Raw genomic sequence first — 22,708 nt, 5'->3', positions numbered from 1 at the left:
TTCAAAACAATTTTCAGCATACTTTTATAAAGGACTGAGATGAGATGGGCAACATCCACAGGACTGTCTCCCTTCTGGATGCCAAACCTCCCTCTCCATCTCTGGAAGCATCCTCTCCAAGGGAGAAGGGGGAGGAAGGAGCAAGAAAATTTTAAAGAAATAAAAAGCACCTTTCCTAAGTAGTTCAAGAAGACAAAAAACCCAATATTGCCTTCTTAATGAATCCCAAGCCATCTCTATTGAGTTTAAGCTCCCATGTCCAGTATGGCAGCACGTACAGGCTAACTCAGTACGATTTCCAGTCCTCTTGAAGGGAGTTTCCAAATGACAGCAGGTCCTCTACCAACCATGGAAGTTGTAGGATGGGTTACTGACATGGTTTGATGTTGGGCCCCTCCAAATCTCGTGTTGAAATTTGATCCCCAGTGTTGAATGTGGAGCACGGTGGGAGGTGTTTGGGTCATGAGGACAGATCCCTTAGGGATGGCGTGGTGCCCTCCCCAGGGTAAGGAGTGAGTTCTTGCTTTATTAGTTCGTGTGAGAGCTAGTTGTTTAGAGGAGTCCAGCACTACCTCCTCTCACCATGTGACACGCCTACTCGTGCTTTGCCTTCTACCGTGCTTCCCCGAAAATAAGACCTACCCATAAAATAAGCCCTAGCAGGGTTTCTAAGCATTTGCGCAATAGAAGCCCCACCCCGAAAATAAGACCTAGTGATGGGTGTGGCTACGCAGCATATCTGCACAACCCATGCCTTTTGTTGCAGAGTGGGAAAGAAGACGAGCAGCCCTTCTCATCTGCCCCATCAGAGCTCTAGTGCTCAACATGAGAGATTGCAGCCAATGGTTCTAAAGGAAATAGAGTTGCAAGAAATTCAGGATAGAATTCGGGGTTTTGGAGAGTTATGATGATGTTCCAGAAGAAGACAATTTAACCATTATTTGGGTAAATGTAGATTGTTGTACCGTACTTAAAAAAAATAAATAACACGTCCCCTGAAAATAAGCCCTATGGTGCCTTTTTGAGGAAAAATAAATATAAGACCCTGTCTTATTTTCAGGGAAACACAGTACCCTGAACGGAAACTCCCTGAAGTCCTCATCAGAAGCAGATGCTGGGCTGGGCATGGGCTCACGCCTGTAATCCTAGCACTATGGGAGGCCGAGGCGGGCGGATTGCTCAAGGTCAGGAGTTCGAAACCAGCCTGAGCAAGAGCGAGACCCCGTCTCTACTATAAATAGAAAGAAATTAATTGGCCAACTAATATATAGAGAAAAAATTAGCTGGGTATGGTGGCGCATGCCTGTAGTCCCAACTACTCGGGAGGCTGAGGCAGGAGCATTGCTTGGGCCCAGGAGTTTGAGGTTGCTGTGAGCTAGGCTGACACCACGGCACTCACTCTAGCCTGGGCAACAAAGCGAGACTCTGTCTCAAGAAAAGAAAAGCAGATGCTGGCCCAATGCTTACACATTCTGCAGAACCATGAGCCAAATATTTCTTTATAAACTACCCAGCCTCAGGTATTTTCTTTATAGCAAGCAGCGCAAATGGGCTAATACAGTTATGCTACCCTGGTTTGATATAATAGAAAGAAGAAAGCCATGGAGACAGCAGACAGAATGTGACAGAGAAATCCAGAGGAACTTGAAAGGCACTAGTGACAACAGTGCTGAATCCTTTGTGTGTGATGTCTCTCCAGATAAACAGACACACACACACACACACAACTTTATGCTTACAACTCCCAGGAACGAAGTGCTGAATACTCTGTCAAAAGACGCTGTGATCCCAAGGACTCCAGAGGAAGAATCCCTAACCTATCAGAATGATCTCGAACTCCATAAACTTGTGGTCATGAAACTCTAATTACTATTGTGAAAAATTCACAGTGTTTCATCTGCTAGGAGTGCTTGCCCTTTTCTTCCCTTTGCAGATAATAAAAGAATGTCAGTGCACTAGAGAAAATTTGGAAAATTCAGAAAAACCAAAGAGTAGAGGGGAAAAAATGCACTATTCATTGTTTTGTTACCCCTACATAAGCAGTGTTTGATAACTTTCTTAGGTATAGGTTCCAGAATATGTGTATGATTAAGAACAGGTGGAATCACAATTTAACCACAATGTTGCTTCCTAATTTTCAGAAACTCCATCAAATCCTTCATGGAGAATATTATAATGTCATAAAAAATAGCAGAGAAAGACAATGATGGGGTAATTTCTCACTTGGAAGAGGTATCACTAAAACTCTGAGGCCAGTTCCAGGGCAATACATAGAAATCACTCCCTACACTCTGCAGCCAGGCCTCAGAGTATGTGCACGGTTATTTCTATTTACAGAAAGCTCCAAATGCAGTTTAAACGAAGGTGGACCTTAGCATTCTCTGCCTTCCACCAGCTCATCATTTTTAGAATACTAAGAGGCTACTAAATGTTATTTTAATTTTGGCTACCACAGATACAGTAAGTGTAAGTTACAGACAAGTTTCTATGATGGTTTTTAATAGGATGGTCTCCCAATTAACATTTCTCCACTGTCCATGGAGCAATGTGTTTCTAAAGTAATTTTACTATCTGAGAATCTGTGATGAGAAATCCCAAGGCATGAAGCAAATAGAAAAATACTTTACTAGTAATTCTCGTTTTTTTAAGGTGTGTCACAATTTCACTATTAAACTTGTCCTGTGAGGCTGGGTGTGGGTGGCTCATGCCTGTAATCCTAGCACTCTGGGAGGCCAAGGTGGGTGGATTGTCTGAGCTTAGGAGTTCGAAACCAGCCTGAGCAAGAGCGAGACCCCATCTCTACTATAAACAGAAAGAAATTAATTGGCCAACTAAAATATATAGAAAAGATTAGCCAGGCATGGTGGCGCATGCCTGTAGTCCCAGCTACTTGGGAGGCTGAGGCAGAAGGATCGCTTGAGCCCAGGAGTTTGAGGTTGCTGTGAGCTAGGCTGACGCCACAGCACTCTAGCCCGGGCAACAGAGTGAGACTCAGTCTCAAAAAAAAAAAAAGGAAAAAAAAAAAAACAACTTATCCTGTGAGATCAAGCTAATCAAGGGGTCAATTAGCTTCCTTTACATTAGATAGTCAACTGTCTCCTCTCCTCTCATCTTCTAAAATGTCTTTGTAGAAAGACTCAACAACTTAAAATGGAATCAGAGGTCAACTATTTTCAAGTAGAAAAAGGTGAAGGAAGTGATGCAATTTAGGAAAATAAAATCTGCATAGTTGCTGCAAAGCAGGGTGGATGAGTAAAGACTTGGCACGGACATGCCTTCGGAAACAAGAATTGCTGGCAGAAACTGTCAGGCCTACAAATTTGCCTGCTCACAGTCAAAACCCGTCTATAAATTATTAAAGATTTCAGAGCTATTCCTGGAAGGGCAACAATGACAACAACATTTACAACAATAACAATGGTAAGGAATTGGTCACTATGATTGTTACTTTTTTTTTAAAGAAACAAGCCATAATTCTCTGAAATGAAAAAAAATCAACCATTCAATACATATTTATTAAGTACTTACTTTTAAAAAGTATGAGACCGAGCTAGAACCTTACAATAGCATTTCTATCATCAAGTAGTTTAGAATTAATTTGCAGAACTAGGGTGAACATGAAAGTTCATTAGTGTTAAAATATACAAATGAACAGCACTTTTTCATCCTTTCCATGCAAGGGTGAAGAAATTCCAAGAAGTGGCCCAAAGAAAACCATTACACAAATAATAGAAAATACTTTAGAAATCAACATATTGGCATAAAAACTTAGCAAAACCTACAGAATACTATTAACTGCATTTACTCTGCATTATTAAAGTTACATGTTTGCCAATCAAGAATTATCAATATAACTTACCTTTACAAACACTTTCTTATAAAACTTCAAAGCACTTCATAATTATTTATCTTTCGGTTAATAATGAAAAACTATTATTGTCTTCACTTACGAGATGTGTCCTAAGAACAGAGCTGTAGTTTAGTGCTCTGTTAAGGGCAAATAAAAATATTTATGGCTGTTGGGATGAGATACAGGAGGAGAGTTAAAATGAGAATGTGAGACATTTTATTTTGGTTTCCCCTATCGTCAATATCATCAATACACAGTTTAAGTAGATCCATATCCTCAATGTTCTCCTGGGTAGTGAACCAAGTTAGTTAAACCAGTAAGCTCCGCTTAATTATCTGCAACACTATAAATGTACATATACATATGCTGATGTTAACAAAGTAAAGACAATTACATTTGATAAATTACCTCATTTAAAGCATTCCACAGCTCCTCATCTGTGTGCTCATTAAAGGGATCCAGGTTTTTCCTCATTGTTCCAGTAAACAAAACAGGTTCCTAAATGCCCAAAATAGTGAACGTCATTACCGTAGCCTCTTTTCATTTTATTCCAATGCTAACTTTCTGAATACAATTAAAATACAAAACAACAACAACAAAAATACAAAATTCACAATAATCATTAGCTATAGGGTTGCAAATGCCTGTTTACAAATTAATTTTCCATTTTACAAAGCACGCTGGAAAAAATCTTTCAGACCATTGAACACTAACAAAAGAAAACAATTGCAGTGTGCCATTTTAAGAAGAAAAAGGAAGACCTGATTTGCACAAATGCTTTCCTGGTAATCGCTGCTTAAACAGGACATACGAGGATATAATTATTTGAGAAAGTTTCTATTGAGAAAGCTATAGAGATTGTGAATCCTGGTGACACCAACAGCATGTTTAGTTGAAGTTTGTGCTTCAAAGCAAAATCATTAAATATTTTCCAATTTGCACTTAAGAATAAATTAGGACATTTTCTCCGTGAGTAAAACAGTCCCCCAGGATTGGGGATCTCTCCACACCTCAGAATGGGACATTCACAAAATGTTCCTAACACATAGAAAGGATGAATGCCTCAGGTGCTGGATACCCCAATTACCCTGCTTTGATTAATTCATATTGTATACCTGTATCAAGTCATCACATGAAAAAAAAGGAACTGGTTAAAAAAATTGTATAATATATACTTATTAAGTTAACATTCATAAATTTTATGCAGAAAAAAAAAAAAAAGAATGGGACATTCAGATCTTTGTCCAGAAGAGATATAAATGAATGGGGTCAATGGTGCCTCTGTTCAGGAAGCTATGGCCTTTACTTTTGCATCAGCGAATCCCCACATTATCTTGTCTGTTCATCAGGGCAACATGCCCCACAGGATGTCATTAGTAACTCAAAGAGCAGGTAACCCACTCTGAGCTCAGTGGGCTCAGAGCAGCCCACTGACAAGTGCATCTCGATAAAATTGTTTTAATTCAAATAACTGCTCCTAGTCATCTGGTCAAGGAACCCACAAATAAATAACTCTTGGCCTCCTTCTGGATTTCAAGAATCTTATCCATAAGCTTATGTAGGATGTTTAAAAGTTTTATTAGTTTTTCTAGCAACCCAGGCCACAAGGCTAAGAGCTTTATCTTGCCCACTTGACTACTTTGAATGAAGGTGGCAGAACAATGGGAAGCCCAGATGTGGGGAAAGGAGAAGATGAGACTCTTTCACAGGTACTGAAGAACTGCTCCAGGGAAACACCAACCTCAAATCTTTCCTGGCCTTGGGGCTGGACTGTTCCCCTCGATTCTCAAAAGATTGAGGAGGAAGACTTTTCTCTGGTCATGAAGAAGGATGACACTGATTATCTCAGTTTTAAGACTGGTGAAAGGAAAACAGACATAGAAAGCAGACGGTGTGATACCAAAACATATGTATCCCTTGGCAAAAATCCAAATATTAAAAAGACACTGAAATGGGCAGTTTATTTGCATAAAGTTAATTAAGCAGCCCATAAGTCCTGAAAGCACTGGAAAAAAAAAATTACTGGTCTTACAACGTTTCCAAATGATTACTGAATTGAACTGAAAAATCATGAGAGCCACATTTGAGGTCTCCCATTAAAACTACTGAATTTAGGATCAAAGACCAAACAACTGTCTAAGTAATGGTGGGAATGTCTTGGAAGGGGAGTAACCATCATTCTACTTATTTCACACCAAAAACAAAACAAAACAACCCAAAAAACAAACAAACAAAAAAACCCTTACTCTTTGTAATTATCAACTTAAATATTTCAACAAGCTGGGCAATTTCTTTTCCTTTCATTGTCTATACAAGGTTCACAGAAACAACTGGCCAGGTGAGGGAAGGCTGCCACCCATGGTTCTTTCTCTTTCTCTGTCTCGCTCTCTCTTGCTCCTCCCCCATCTATTGAAAGGGCTCTGATTGTGGGCAGTCTTTTCTATTCAGGGGCCAAAACTGAGAGACTCTGAGCATGGATGTTTCAGGAGATAAAGGGGATGAAACTGGACAGGTTAAGAAGTCAGCATTGAGCCCATCTAGAGCCATGAGAGGCTGGTCTCTTTACTAATAATGTTAATGACAGGTCCAAGTTGGTCATGGTGGCAGGAGGGTTGCATGAGGCCAGGAATTCGAGAACAGCCTGGGCAATGGCAAGACCGCATCTCTACAAAAAATACAAAAATTAGCTAGGCGTTGTGGCACACGCCTATTGTTCCAGGTACTTGGGAGGCTGAGGCAGGAGGAGCACTTGAGCCCAGGAGTTTGAGGTTGCAGTGAGCTATGATGACACCATGGCACTCTAGTCTGGGCAACAGAGTGAGATTCCATCTCAAAAAAAAAAAAAAAAAAAAAAAAGGAAAAGACAAGGCCATCCCCTGTCCACGATAGCTTATATCACCTGAACTTGACTTCCCTTCAGGTTCCACTAATAGAGCAAAATCACACCAGGTAACAGGCCTACGTTTGACAGAGTATCTACCTGGGTTTTCACAGCACACTCTAGAGAGAAGATACCTAAGACAATCTCTGAAAAAAATTCCTTTGCTGTTTAAAGCCTGACCTTTCTTCCTTTGTTAACCAATGAAAGGATTCATAGTACTGGTGTGTTTGGGAGTATCTGGGAACAGTGGTTTTGGTGGCTCAAAGGAACAGGCACAGGAACACATACTTTAAGTCCAATCCCCTACTCCATGATCCAGCTCTTGCCTGTCACCTTCCTCACCTTGTTCCCTTTAGGAAACTCCTAGAAATAGATGAATCTCTCCAAAGACTGGGAACTAAAGTGAGATCCTTCACATGACCCCTGAGTTGCTCACTCTAGACCCCCACAATGTCTGCGGTGGCTTGAGCCTGTGCTCCCAGCACTGACCTGACACTCTGCAGGCCCTGCCAGTCTGCTCACTGTCACCAAATCACTGCCGAGTGCCACAAAAAGACAAAACTTAAGTTTCAGCATTTCCCACTGCCATAAGGGTCCCTATTTAAATCTATGCTGTCAATTTAAAGGAAAATATTAGGCAATTACTGGTGTTTATATAGCAGTATTAGACAGAAGAGTTTAGTAAATAAGAGTATTTTTCTTTGTTACAACATGCCAAAGATATATTTCATAATGAATAAAATTTCAATCAAAACTTGTTGAATGAGGAGAGTGATTTAATAAAACATTAACTGATTGAAGCTATATTTTTCTTTAAAACCAGAAGGCAATTTGTTAACAATGTTTGTTTTAATACGCCAATGTGTTTTATGCCTGGTGTTCATTTTGGTTTCTGCTCATTCTACTTTTATTCCCTTGCCAAATAAGAAACCATTATATTATCTTCAAAAGGTAATAAAAGTGCTCATCGTAGACACATACTGCAAGAGCAGATAAGAGTCAAATTAATTATCATTTCTGATAGATATTATTATTTAAAGCACCTACCTCCATGCAATGAAGTTAATAAGCTAATCTTATAAATAAGTGTTGTAAAAATGTTTGTAGGCAGAACAATTCAGAGTATAGATTTATGGTAGGACATACAACCTTCATGTAAACAGACACAAAATTTATAAGGCTAAGTATATTTTTTCTGAAGGTACATATTTAAATCTCATTTAATAAGAGTTTTATTTTAACCTCCGGTTAGCTGGCATGATACAGTCAGGAAAACAAATGATCTTGAGGAATGTAATATATTAAACAGGACACTAGTATCAAATCTGATTTCGTTCAAAGTTCATACTTTGTTTTTCATATCCTTGCTCCAAATTCAATAGTAATTTTTTCCTGTGTTACTAACGTAAGTTCCTATTAGGCATGTGACCCAGAAATGACCACTCTGAATCAAAGTAGTTAGTGTCGTAAATTGATAATCCCTCAATACAACTGCAAGAGACTGAAAACTGCAGTCTTCCTAGAGCTTTTGTACATAGCACTGGAAGACAATCCTTTCATTATCTCAAGAAGAAACTCTACCCACTAACTTCAGATATTTAAAACGACCTGGGACTGAAGACAAAAGCTCTATGAATAGTTACAAACTGGGCAAGATAAAGCACAACACTTCACATTACCCTAGTCTTTTTGGGTCCCAAACCAGGAAACTTCCAACCCCTAAAATATATATTCTACAGTAGCTGCTACTGCTGTTTCCTGAGGTTCCTTTAATAAAGGTAGCTCATCTCCCTAGCTGAAGAATGAGGAATCACCTGAACTCACTTTAAATCTTGGTTTCCTTTTTTTTTTTTAATCCTGTAGCCTCCAAATAAACTGATCATCATCCATTCTCAGAAGAAAAGAACATTGTTTGCCAACAAAGGAAAAAGAATTTAAGTCATGTAAAGTCTTCTTTAGATACAAAAGGTCACCAGCTCCAGGGAGCAGTTCCCTGGGCTTTAATGAAGATTTCAGTATGCAGAAACAAAAGGCCCACTGCATTAGGCCAGAATCCAATTGTATTTCTTTACTAGTAACAGCATACCTACCTCTTTTTCTCTCTGAGTTTTGTTCTCAAAAAGAAAAAAAAAAAAAAAAAGGAAAGAAAATCAGGTAATAAAAAAAGAAGTCTTAAAGAGACACAGCTCGCGTTAACCTTTTCAACCTATTGAAGTAAACTCAGGGGAGAAAAACACCAAAATGCAGAAGACTTTTAGCAGTGGGCTGTTGAAAAAGTACCTAGTTTTTGCTTTGATAGCAGAAGAAATCTATTAAACATACAAAATGAATCTGTTTCATCATGACAAAGATTATAGCTGTGGATGTGTGCCCGCCCTTAGGGTGCTGTCATGAATGTTGAATTTGCATGGAATTACTTCTCAGTTGAAAACATTTTCTTTGTGCCAATAGGATAAGGGCTCTAGGTGTAAAATATCCATCCAAAAGTTTTGAAATTCAATTTTTCAGATCCTTGCAGATAAGCAAGCTATTCTCTGAACACAGTCTCACCTTGGTGTTCTCTTTGGGGAGTGCATTTAACCAATTTGGGTGATGAGCACAAAAGCAGCATACATTTCAGCTACCTGTTCTGTTTTCACTATTTGCTGCTTCTTGAAACTTCAAACACAAATGGAGAGTACATTTTTAAGGATACAGAATTTGTTTTTTAAATTGACTCCAGGACTGGCCCGTGACTGTGTATGACACCATTCCTGTGCCTTCCCAAGTCTGTGCTGCTACCACCTAACCCCTAATTCTCAATTGTTCACGGTGGGGGGTTAAGAGTGTGGGAGGACCCTGAACCATAAACTAAGAGGATGAGCCTGGAAGAGAAAAAGCACAGAAGCTGCTCCACCCAGGGAAGGAAAGATGCAGGCCTAACTCACCCGAGCCCACCCACTCAAAGAAACAGCACCTGCTGCCCCGTTTGCTATACTTACTCCAAACTTCCAAGGTTCCCTAAATCAGGGCGCTGACACGAGCAACCCTGCTTCCCACTCATTCCAGGGAAGAGAGATATATGCTTTCCGTACTGCAGACCAGGAACCTTCAGGCAATCTAAAGTCTGCAGAGTTCTCTACCTTTGCAGCCAGCAAGACAATGTAAGACACAGGGCTCTGAGTTCCCACAAGGTAAGGCTTGCACTATCTCCTCTTGAGGCTAGCTAGCCCATGAAACATAAGTGAACAGACTGTTTCTAAAATAATTTTCTTTTAGTGCTGAGTGTCACTTGAAGTTTTTGGCAAAAAAAAAAAAAAAATCACAAACAATTCAGTCTTTCGAAACTACCTATCTGTCCGATTGAGAAATAAAGTTCCACGTTTTTGGGAATCTTTTATAAGTGGGGAGGACAGAAAAACAGTGGGTAAAATACCTGACATCACTGAGCTCAACAAACATTTATCGAAAAAAATAATATTTGGAATCTGATAGTCCTGAGTTTTGATTTTACTACTTATTGGCTGTTTGCTTCAAGGTTAAGTTCTTATACAAATTTCCCCAAGCCTTGGTTTCCTGCCTGGAAAATGGGGCTAAGACTACCCACCTTGCAAGGCTGCTGTGAGCATCACTAATATACAATACATGAAGCTCCTTGCGTGGGGCTGACAGGCAGCAGGAGCCCAGCCAGGCAGGGAGGGACGGTGAGGCTCACACAGTGTTTTGCAAACTGCAGGTGCAACCAATGGCTCATGAAATCAATTTTGTGGCTTGTGGCCATCATTTTGTGTTTTTATGAACTAGGACTGAATGGATATAATAGAAAAATATTAGAGCACAGAAGCACAAGGTAATAATTGCTTTGTGAAATTTTTGTTTCTGTGCATGTGCCCACATGGAATCAAACCACAACGAGGAGCTAGTATTGTAGTTACAGGCATTCCCTATAGAAGAGTGTGTAGGAGCTCAGAATCTGGAGTCAGGAATCCCCCCTGCATTCCATTCGAATCCTGGCTCTGCTGTTTACTTGTTAAGTGGGTGAAGCTCTCTGTGCCTCAGTTTTTAAATCTGTCAAATGAGGATGAAATAGAATTGCTGGAAGGATTAAGTGAGAGATGCAGGGAAAGAAGCTAAAACATGTTAAGGGTTCCAAATGTGTTAGGAATTATTACTACTTGTGTAACTTCTTTGGGACTGCAACAAGCACTAGGACAACGGAAATGAGAGGGGCAGCCGCTGTCCTCAAGGAGAGGCAAAAAATAGCAAGGGACAGTGGGGCAGGGCTGAAAGTAAGTGTCAGCTGTCTGTGTGGGGGACTGCAAAGCATTAGTGAGGTCCAGAGCAGTGGTCAGGCATGTGGGCTAAGAACACAGTGGGACAGGAGGCAGAAAACATAACAAAGCAAAGCATCAGTCTCACCTTTTGTTCCTTACGGGAAAAACACTAGATTTCTCTCCTATTTTTCTCCCTATTGTAGGCTTTCTTTTTTCTGCTTCATTATTTAAATTTATATAAATAACTTGGTATAAAGAAAGTGATCAAGGATCACAAAAACATAAATGGAAATTAACGAGCAAAGTCTTCTCGAACGTGTTATCATTTTTACTTAAGTAGTAATGATACCTGAAGGTCCACTACCCCAATCCTTGGTGATAAACAGTTACTATTTATTGGGCGTTCCTAAGAATCAGGTATAGGACAGACCACAATTTCCACCCAGTTTAAATCTTCACAACAAATCCGTGAGGTAGTAATTACTAGACCTGGTTTAAGGATGAGGAAACTGAAGCTTTGGAGGCTAAGTGACTTCATCGAGGTCACACAATTGCTGGTCAGGCAGCACCAGTCTAAAAATGCAGGTCAGGCTGACACTCAGAACGTGCCCTGAAACAATCTATCCCAGGATGTCTCTCTAAGAGTGATTTCCTGGGACCCTTTATAGATTGCACAGTCACTCTAGACTATGTTTCTTCTATCGAGCAACACTGTGCCTTAGAGACAAAGAAATACAAAGTTTAAGAAATAAAGGTTCTGTGTGTACAATGCTTGGTGATCCTAATCTACATGGACACAAAGCTTAGCACTGTTTTGTAAGCACGCTCTCTCGAGTATATACACAGAAGCATTTGCTCAAAAGTAGGGTGGAAACTTATGGAACAAAACCAAAACCTGGTGATGTCAAGGTATATTTAGTCTTTGCTCAGATGTGCTTCCAAAACATTACTGGAAGAGCCAAGAAATCATCTAACGTTACTTCTTTATTTAGAGTCCCTTTATGTACACAAGCACACAACCATTTCTTATTAAGAAGCATTAAAAGTAAATGCAAGGCACGATTCTAGATCCTTTCATCCAAGGATATGAAAGTACTTTACCCCCATTATCTCTGCAAAGTAAAATCTCATTTGGCCCATTTTTGAAATGGGTACAACTTGGGAATTTAAACTCATTACCTACTGTAACCACTAAGTCTAGCTTCTAATAGCCAGAGGGATTATGTGCTGAAAATTTCTTCCCATTTTTCCTGAAAGGAACATCTCTATTTTTAATTGTTAAAACATGGTGGTAAAATACACATAACATAAAATTTACCACTACAACCAGTTTAAAGTATACAGTTCAATGGTGTTAAGGACATTCACATTGTTTTCCAAGTTATTACCGCCATCTATTCATGGGAATTTTTTTCATCTTAAAAAACTGAAACCCTATACCCATTAAACCAGTGGTCCCCAACCTTTTTGGCAGCAGGGAACGGTTTCATGGAAGACAATTTTCTCTTGGACCTGGGAAAGGGGGAGATGATTGGGGGATAATTCAAACGTATTCATTTATTGTTCAGTCAAAACTCTCGGTTAATGATAATTTATATATTTGCCGCCATTCTGCGGCATTTGCTTCACTGCCTCAGCTCCACCTCAGTTCAGGGGTTAGAATCTCATAAGGAGCTACAACCTAGATTCCTCCCATGCGCAGTTTATAACAGGGTTCGCCATTGATCTGACAGGAGGCGGAGCTTATGCAGGGATGGGGAGCGGCCGTAAACACAGATGAAGCTTCTTCACTCGCTGGCCCTCCTGCTGTTTAGCCTGGTTCCTAACAAGCCACAAACTAAGTATTGGTCTGTGGCCCAGGCATTGGGGACCACAGCATTAAACAATGTAACTCTTCACCCCCACCTTCCCTCAGGCCCTGGTGACCACCATTCTGCTTACTATCTCTGTGAATTGAACATCTCTTCATAACAGGTGTACCACCTCCCTGCTTAAAATCTTTTACTGATGACCAGATTTTTAAACTTTCCCCAAAGCATCCAAAGCCAATGTAATTCTCACAGCCCCACGGTTTTAGAGAAAGCCCTCAATGGAGATAATCACCTTAGAAAAGGTAGCTTTATTTTCTAAAGCAAAATTCCATCAAGACACTTAAAATCCATGTTTCCCTGTAGAAACCCCTTGAGTGCTAAACAAGCAATTTATCATTTTATTCTCAGAATTATGCGGTTATCAGTGGATAAAACTGTGGCACCAGGGGAAGCTTGAATCCAGAAATCTATCTGGGTAAGTTATTATTAAATCACACACACATACATGAAAAACAAATGAATGAACAAGCAAGCCCTAGCATCTGATGAAAATACTTGCTGTTCAAAATGTGTTCTATTCGGAGGAAAGATCGATCCTTTCACCCAATTAAAAAAAAAAAGGCAATAAAATTAAAGCAATTAAATTTAGCTGCCCTATAAAAAGGAGCATGTGACGACGCTCTGACTTGCATACCTGAGGAATGATTGACATTTTCTTCCTTAAATCATGAAGTCCAATCTCAGTTGTCAAGATCTTATCAATCCAAATTTTACCTTCAGGTTCTGACAATCTAAAAAGGGCTGCAATAAGGGAACTTTTTCCAGCTCCTGTTCTTCCCACAATGCCAACCTACGGAGAAATACGGGAGGAGGGATTAAAAAATAGCAGTATGCACCAAACTTAGGAGGAAGTCTTTTGATTTTTGAAGATGAATTAAGGAAGTTCTATATTGAGTTCAGTCTAAAAGTGTTTCTCAACCCCAGTACTGTTGACATTTTGGGCTGAATAATTCTTTATTGTGAGGGGCTGTCCCATGCATTATGGGATGTTCACCATATCCTTGGACTCTACCTCCTACATGCTAGCAGCACACTCCCAAATACTGACAACCAAAAATGTCATTGACAAATGTCCTCTAAAAGCAAAACTGCTCCTCGTTGAAATACAACAGTGAAAGAAGAGTTAAAAATAACAGAATCAATTTAGTAGCCAGTGAAAATCCAGCAGTAAGTAGCCAATAAAAAGGCAATATTTAAATTAGTGTTACTTCTAGGGTCTGAGTATTTTGAACCTTGAGGATTTCTTCACAGAGATGTTAACAATTCAAATCAAAAGTGTTATACATAAACAAGTATTCATTTTTCCAGAGTTGTATCATTTAAGATGAATTGGTCTTTGGAAGACAAACTTTGCATATTAAATATCCGGTTATGTTCTGTCTTCAAAGGAAACAAATGTCTTAAAACTTTCAAATTTAAGTCTCAGTGTCTTAAAAGAAAAGTCCAGTAGCCAAAATATACATAATGAGATCAACAACAACATAAATAACATCGGCTACTTATATGGGGCCTTTCATCTGAGCAGTTCAAAAGGCATTTTACAAACCAATTAATACTGACAATTGCCCCCTGGGAAACACTGTGTCAAGTATCATCCCTCTTATGAAAGTCAAAGCAGAGAGAAATGAAGCGCACTGACAATAAGATCAAAGAATCAATATAATGCAGGTAACGTGGTGGTCAGGAATGAAACTGCTCCGTACAAACTGCCTTTCAGATGTGTGCATTTAGACCTGTAATGCAGAAACTGGCCTTTTTACCATTGACCTTGCCCGACTGTAAACTCTCTGGTGGGAGCTTCCCAAGGAATGGACATTGTTCTTATTTAGGAATCTGGAATCAATGAAGGCCACAAGACGTGCCTTCAATCATTTATAAATGAGTAAATTTTTACAAACTTACTACTTTAAACAGAAAGGAAATAAGCTTGACTGTATACTGATAATGTGCTGAGAATTTTACATATTATCTGATCTGAATACCTCCACATTTTAAAAACTTTAATCTGTAAAATTAACAATGGCATTTCAAAAAAGAATTTATCTTTATAAGATGAAGCATAAGAAAACTGGCTTTGGCTAATATTATTATCTTTGTAGCCCTTTTCAACATTATGGTAAGTTCTAATTTATGTTTTACAACTGGCCTTTTCTGTACACAGGTCCTAGTGCATGTACATATATACATGTGGCTTACGTGGGTTTCTGGGCATCTCTAGGTGTTCTCATATGTAAATCGCCACACATCAAGACACAGGCAAATGCTGTGTTTGTGAGAATGAGGGGACATTCACAGGCAATCAGCTCTATGAGAAACCAATCTATTTGTGCAAACCTGGACATTTGTAGGCTATTGGTAGAGGGCCAAGAGGGACCCCTCGAAGGCAGGAGCACTGAGGGTCGCATACAACTACAGTACTATGAGCTCCAAATTCAAATTCAAATGAGGATAATAATAAATTAATAAAGGAAACCCTAAGAAAATGTGGCTATAGCTATTCCCTATAGGGTTCAAAGTCTTAAAAACCACATTCAAAGTTTTTCACAGGTCACCAATGAGCTGAATCACATGCCTATGAAGAATATCACCAATATTAGTAAGTTTACATTCACAACACCAAAGAGATACTTTCAGATTGTCTTATTTTTAGGTGCTCTCCTATCCCTCCTTTATGTTTCTCAACTAGGCCAAGATCACTCTCTTTGGCTGTTAGACATTTGTACTGTCTTCATACATTAAAGTCAACCTGATCAGTATCCAATGCTCCACCCAAAACAGCTCAGGTTCAGATGTCCCCATTTTAATCTCATAACTTCTCTCCCAAGTTCGGGGGCTCAAAACGCCCACTTTCACCAAGTACAAAGCCCTGAAGATACTACTACTTCTGTTTCTTGACTCAATCTCCTTATTTTAATTCCTACAGCCCTCACCTGAGTACGGGCTGCATTCATCTTCTATAAAAACAAAACAAACTCTTTTCCTAATTATAATCAGTGCAAATGAATTTGAAAAGTAAATCGGTACTATCCACGACCACAGCACTCTGATAGAACCCCTGTTACACGCTGATGCACTTTCTTTTTTAACTTGAGGGTGTGTGTATGTGTGTGTGTGTTCCTAAGGAAACAAACCATATAGTTAAACAAAATGAGTTTCATACGAACATATTGTAATCTGTTTTAACTTACTATTTCAACAAAAAAAATTTATTTTAATGGCCACATAATATTACAGTATATACGAGCACTCATTTAACAAATCCACTATTTGTGGATGTTTAGGCTGTCTCTAATATTTTGTTATTATTAATAACACCTAGTTAAATATCCCTGAAGCTGAATCTTTGCAAACAACCTTACTTACCTATTTCCTAAAGACAAATTCTTAGATGTGGAATTGCTGAGAAGCAGGTATGAACATTTTCAAAGGAGGCTGTTAAGTTCTGCCAAACTACCCTCCAGAAATATGATACCAATTTCTACTCCTACCCGTTTCCCTGCATGTTCACCAACCTGGGCGTTATAACTCTGTTTTAATTGACATGAGTTTGATTCCAAAAAGCGAATCACGTTCCCCATTACGACTTGCTAGGAGTATTCAAGAGCTCCTGGCTTCCTGCCTACTGTGTCTTCTCACTATGATCCCTGTACACTCCCTTCTCAGATGACACGTCCAAAGGCTAGCTCCATGAGTGACACTATGCACCAGGGAACCTCCTCTACAAATGGTACCAATTACCCCTTCCAACCTTAACTCCATGACTCTACTTCCCTGGGGTTACTGGGGTGTGAGGACTAAGCAGGAAAATGTGTATCATATACCTAGTAGTGTGGTTCCCCTGTAAAGTCTACAGTTCCCTAATTCTCCACCCACGTGCAATTGTGGCATTGTGCCGTTGCTCATGGCGACCTCCACGGGAATGCCTTTCATGTGCATCTCCACCTGCCGAATTCCTAACCACACATCAAAGTCTGGATCAAATGCCTAATTCTGTGAAAATGCACAACCTGTTCTCTCATGTGGATCTCTCCCAACCCTAATGGGTTTCATGTCACTTTTTTCTAAACATCCATAAAATTGGGGACCTCCTTCTGTGTAGTATAGAGCAGCGTTTTATATATGACTTTGTTTCTTCTACTCGCTGTACGTGCTGAGGGCAGGATCTGCATTAGAGTCACTTTTGCATTATTCGTATCACCTGTGATGTCCCCACGAAAGGGCATTCTACAGAGTTTAAAATTTCACTCAGTCTTGAAAATTTAACTGGAAATCTATTACCATGATGTTCAGTCACACAATAAATGGAACACAACACAGAAGTGGCAAATGAATCCTATAGCCATGAATAGACTGCAAATGGCCCATCCCTCATTTTCTTGGGGGCTACAATTTACACACAATAAATGGTTAAAGTTCATTTAACGCTCCATGATAATGATGTCTGTCCTTGATCAAGCGTTTATTTGTGTTGGGCACCGTGCTAGGTGTTTTACACCTCACTTTGTTCAAGTTATATATAACAACCCCAGAGGTTAGGTTCTATGACTTGCATTTTGCAAAAGAGAAAATTGAGGCTTAGTAACATTAACCTGTCTGAAATAACTGAGCCTATAAGTAGTAGAACGGGACTCAAACCCAGGTCCCTGTGCCCTTCACCTCTCCTGCTGATGGCCTCCCTACCACGTGGGTGGCCTGGCACCCTACTACTCCCTCAGTCCAGCTAGAAGGGAGACGGGGAGAAGTGCAGCTGCAGTTATAGGAACTACCCTATCATACTGGTCCTGCTGCCAGACATTTAAAGCAGGCTGTGGATACAGATGAGCACAATGTGATACATGGGACAAGAAACTGCAGCCCTGAGCAAGGAAGGGATCACAGTTGCTGAGAGGAAGAACCGGCACGCACAGCAGACACTAAGAGAGAAACCTGCAGCTGTGCAGGCGCACAGAGTAGCCACACCCTATTTGGGCAGCAAGACTGATTCTGACCCTTCAGGTAGTGAAAGGAACTCAGAACCATCTCTGTGCTTGGCCAATATGGGGTAACACACGACCTCTACGTCAAGTTATCAAAGGAAGCATCTTGGAAAGCAAGGATTATCCGTCATCGAAATTTGCTTACTGGGTGCTAGGTGCAGCGGCTCACGCCTGTAATCCTAGCACTCTGGGAGGCCGAGGCGGGCAGATCGTTTGAGCTCAGGAGTTCGAGACCAGTCTGAGCAAGAACGAGACGCCGCCTCTACCAAAAATAGAAAATTTAGCTGGGCACGGTGGCCAACTCCTGTAGTCCCAGCTACTTGGCTGGCTGAGGCAGGAGGATCACTGGAGACCAGGAGTTTTAGGTTGCCATGAGCTAGGCTGATGCCACGGCACTCTAGTCAGGGCAACAGAGTGAGACTCTGTCTAAAAAAAAAAAAAAAAAATTTGCTCAGGGGAGAGAGATGACAGTACAAGGGGGTCTTGTTCAATGGCGGTTCTGGCTCAGGAGGGCTTGGTGGGCCCGAGAGTCTGCATTTCCAGCAGGGCCCGGCAGCTGCAGGTGTTGCTGGTTCCGGCACCGCAGCGTCAGCAGCCAGGAGCAGCAAGCAGGTAGGGCAAGTGGGACGATCGGGGCTCAAAGGGAGGGGCTACGAGAAAACATTATGTAAAAAAGGAGAAAATGTGGGAAACTAATATTTTTTGCACATTATGGCAAGGTCTAGTACACGTCTGTAAAAATGTATTATCCAAGTAATAGCTCTGAGCGAGATAAAAAAAAAAATAACAAACCAAAATCAATTCTACCTCTGGAGCTGGAAAATGCTTTACAATGGCCCAGTACTCTCTAAAATAATCAAATCAACCACAAAAGCCTCTAAATGAAATAGGCAGCCAGTGTTTAGAATCTAACCCGGAAGGCTAGGGTGGTATTTACCTCATTTTGGTTCTTTATTTTTACTTGCTATTTCTTCCATTGAATTAGAAACCTGCTTAGTACCGATTACATTTTCCTATTTACCATAACGTCCAGGAAGCTGAGCAGAGGAGATGAATGAAAGAGAATAAAGCCCCCTTTTCTACTATGCTGACACATTCCTGTGTCCCCGCCTGAAACGGCGCCTCTCTGAATCAGATCCAACACCAAGGGGGGCTGCAGAAATGCTGGGGGCACGTGTGGAGGGGGTGAAACCTGGACATGCACAGACAGAGGGAAAGCGACTCACAACGACACTGCCTGGATACACTCTCCAAATACACAAATGGAGCTAACGGTGAGACTGCAAGTAGAGTAAGGCCCAGCTAAAAACTCAAGGGATTGTAGTTATCATAATTCAGACTTCGAATTTAATTTACTGTCAAGGATTTTAGATCTCAGATAATACTATGAATTGGGGGTTTTTAAGATTGAACAATATAAATTTGGGGCTATAGGTTATGTTTTCTATGTTGCACAACAGAGTTTTGTAGATAATGCATATTTTATGGCTTCTATGATGTGTACAAATGAACAGAATTACCTTGCCAATGTCAGATCTAATAAACACATTGTAAGTAGGCAAACATCCCTTCTGGTGCTGTGAGGAAAAGAATTTGAAAGACACTCGCACAAAGAGCTACAGTGAGTGCTGTTCACACAGCAGTCCTCACCTTCTTCAGACCCACAAGGAAACTATGGAAATACTTAGGAGCCAGCCTGTGCCAAGCAACTTACTAAAGCTGTTCCCTGGGTACCATTTGGGTATGAAGTTGTACGCTTACTGTTTTCATGGCACAAGGGCTATGGCTACAGTCCACTAAATCGGCCTCGGGTGGAAAGAGCTGAGCAATTCTTTAAGTATTTAACACTTCCATCTAGGTGACGGGCTGTTTGCAAGAGTGTGTGTGTGCACATGATTTTGTTACTGGTCTCTGGGGCCCGAACAGGATTGCAGTAGCAGCTCCTCACCCAGGACAGGAGCTGGCAGGGAGCCAGGCACAGGTGATATCTTTGTTCAGAAAGAAACAGTCTGCAGTGGGAGGGCAGGCAAGCAAAAGGGGAGTGTAGGTTAAAGGCAGGAAAGACTAAGTGTCAAGGGACAAAGAACAAGGGCTGGAATGGAAGCTGCTACAATGGAGAAGAAGAGAAAGACTTGGGAAATACCACGAAGAAAGAATCGATACGACTAGACATGCCAATGTTAGGGACAAAGAGGCAGGACTGACCTTCTGGGACATCCATGAATAGCTGTTAGATACAGTACTGTGAGTGAGGTTAGATCCAGCCCTGGAGCGCAAGGCACACCGACCACCATGTATGTAGCAGGTCACAGCATGAATAAAGAAACAGTGGTGGACAGCCGGGCGCGGTGGCTCACACCTGTAATCCTAGAACTCTGAGAAGCCCAGGCGGGAGGATTGCTTGAGCTCAAGAGTTTGAGACCAGCCTGAGCAAGAGCGAGACCCCATCTCTACTATAAATAGAAAGAAAATTAGCCAAACTAAAAATAGAAAAAATTAGCCAGGCATGGTGGCGTGTGCCTGTAGTTCTAGCTACTCGGGAGGCTGAGGCAGGAGGATTGCTTGAGCCCAGGAGTGTGAGGTTGCTGTGAGCTAGGCTGATGCCACAGCACTCTAGCCCAGGCTACAGAGTGAGAGACTGTCTCAAAAAAAAAAAAAAAAAAAAAAAAGAAAAGAAAAGAAATGATGGTATCCACATTCCATGGTCATTACCAAGACAGATTTACCTACATTATCACTGATCTAATTTGCATCTATAATAGAACAGAAAATCCCCTCGATATGTCTAAGAGGAAGCCAACAAGCAGATGTGGTGCTCCATTATTTAGATGAAATTTTAAAGAGGCAAGATATGGTTTAACAAACCTTTTCCTGAGATTTAATGAGTGCTGTCAGGTGCTTCAGGACCACGGGCCCGTCTAAACTGTACATGAAGTTAACATTATCGAAGATAATCACTCCTTCGTGGGGCCAGGCCGGCGGCGGGCGTTTCTGGTATTCCCAAGGTGCTTCTTTCTCAAGGTTTGTATATTCCATCACCCTTTCTACAGAAATCATCTGAAAGAGATAAGGCACCCGCACAGGTTAGGGATGTGGTCTGGTTCGTGAATGCTAAGAGACTGTCAATGAAACCTGCATCTTTTGTAAACAGCTGGTTAAGGAAAACTCAGGTCTTCATCCCCACAGGAGAGAAGTAAGAGATTGCTTTAGGACTCTGACGATTTACAACCTTGTTCATCACTGTATTACACCTTCACTTATGGCTACTTCCTTCAACATTACATTAAAACTAAAAGCATTAGAGAAATGAATGCTTATAGATTTTATTTACCCACTTCTATTTACTCACATCTGAGTAAAAGACAAGGACTTTGTAAAAGAAAGGCATGCTTACGGTCACCAATCAAAATCTTTTGCTATACAAGGGCCACCTGCTATACATCAGTTAAACTGGGGCAGGGAGCAGTGGCTCAAGCCTGTAATCGTGGCACACTGGGAGGCCGAGGCAGGAGGATCACTTGAGCTCAGGAGTTCGAGACCAGCCCGAGCAAGAGCCAGACCCCATCTCTATTGAAAATAGAAAAATTAGCCAGGCATGGTGGTACGTGCCTCCCAACTACTCAGGAGGCTGAAGCACGAGGATTGCTTGAGCCCAAGAGTTTGAGGTCACAGTGAGCTACAGTGATGCTGCTGCACTCTATTCTGGGTGACAGAGTAAGACTCTGTCTCAAAAATAAAGAATAATAAATATATAAATATTAAATAAATAAACTGGGTGGTCCTCAAACCGTACTGTAATAATTAGCCACCTTCTGCTCTACATGAAGAGTGAAATGAAAAGATTTCATGTTGTTTTTCTTCCTTTAGGAGAAGGTGCATATAACCTGACGCCTCTGACTAGAACATTCCAAGATGAGGCTTGTCCTACCAGGAAGGCCTCCTGCCTCCTGTTCAAAATATAAGTGAATAAATGATAAAACTGATAGGGGTGGGTGTGGGAGGGGGAAAGATTAAACTAATTAAACACACAAACAACCTCAAGACACTGAAGATTCTTCTTTTACCAGGAATGAGGAATTACCCATTAAGAAACAAAAATAAAATGCCTCTAAGAAATTAGCTCATATCCTCTCTAGGACTTCAGAAACTCCCTCCTACAGAGACATTTATTACATCTGAAGACAGCTTGTGATGAATATAAAACCTGCTGACATAGCACACATAAGACTGAGAAGAAGACGTATATATTTTATGTTACATTAACTTTAAACAGATGGAGGAAGGATCTTAAAAAACTGTTAGCTACAATGTAAAAATAACAGCTTAATATTTTACATAAGAATTGCTTTTATGCCATGTAATGGCGAGGAGACTTGAAAAGGCCAAGAGCCTTACGATAAACATTACCATATTCTCAACTTCGGCACTCTGTCTAACGCACCACTGGAACATCCCCATGATGGTGAGAGAGTAGGACAATGCCAAGCCCACCTGCCCAGCATCCAAAGCTGCAGGAGGAGGAAGAAGGGAATAAAGTCAGCCTCATTCCGAACCTGAGCCTGGCTCCCTCTGACACTTTGCCAGGAGGAGCCCTCCATCACGATTACGCAATGTGCCTATCACGGTAGCAACGGTTATACTTTTACTATCTGTTGATTGAGATTGTGATACAATGAATAAAACAGCGATTATAAATTCAGAAAGATTATTGAGTTTATGAATGCCAACAAGATCAACATACACTTGGAAAACAGCACAGCATATGTGAGGGCTAATGTCATTATTCAGACAATCGTCATTATGGTTTCAAAGCACATTACGTAATTCCACATTCTACGTCCAATGCAACCATAGTTGGAAACCGCTAAAAACAAGGC

At 40.7% G+C, this 22,708-nt stretch overlaps 1 protein-coding gene across 2 annotated transcripts in view; it reads right to left on the bottom strand.

Annotated features, from left to right (window-relative positions):
• ABCC4 (ATP binding cassette subfamily C member 4 (PEL blood group)) overlaps positions 1–22,708 on the bottom strand; it is a 248,599-nt gene that overhangs the window by 26,873 nt on the left and 199,018 nt on the right. For both annotated transcript variants that reach the window (XM_012769743.3, XM_012769744.3), the window contains 4 exons: positions 22,239–22,339; positions 20,697–20,888; positions 13,490–13,645; positions 4,259–4,348 (listed from right to left, as the gene is read on the bottom strand). In XM_012769743.3, the coding sequence (XP_012625197.2) occupies positions 4,259–4,348; positions 13,490–13,645; positions 20,697–20,888; positions 22,239–22,339 (539 nt within the window). The remainder of the gene's footprint in view (positions 1–4,258; positions 4,349–13,489; positions 13,646–20,696; positions 20,889–22,238; positions 22,340–22,708) is intronic.

The sequence above is a fragment of the Microcebus murinus genome, chromosome 13 (genome assembly GCF_040939455.1).
Source record: "Microcebus murinus isolate Inina chromosome 13, M.murinus_Inina_mat1.0, whole genome shotgun sequence".
Taxonomy (NCBI): domain Eukaryota; kingdom Metazoa; phylum Chordata; class Mammalia; order Primates; family Cheirogaleidae; genus Microcebus; species Microcebus murinus.
The sequence above is the reverse complement of the archived record's forward strand: the minus strand, read 5'-3'. Positions and strand labels throughout refer to the sequence as shown.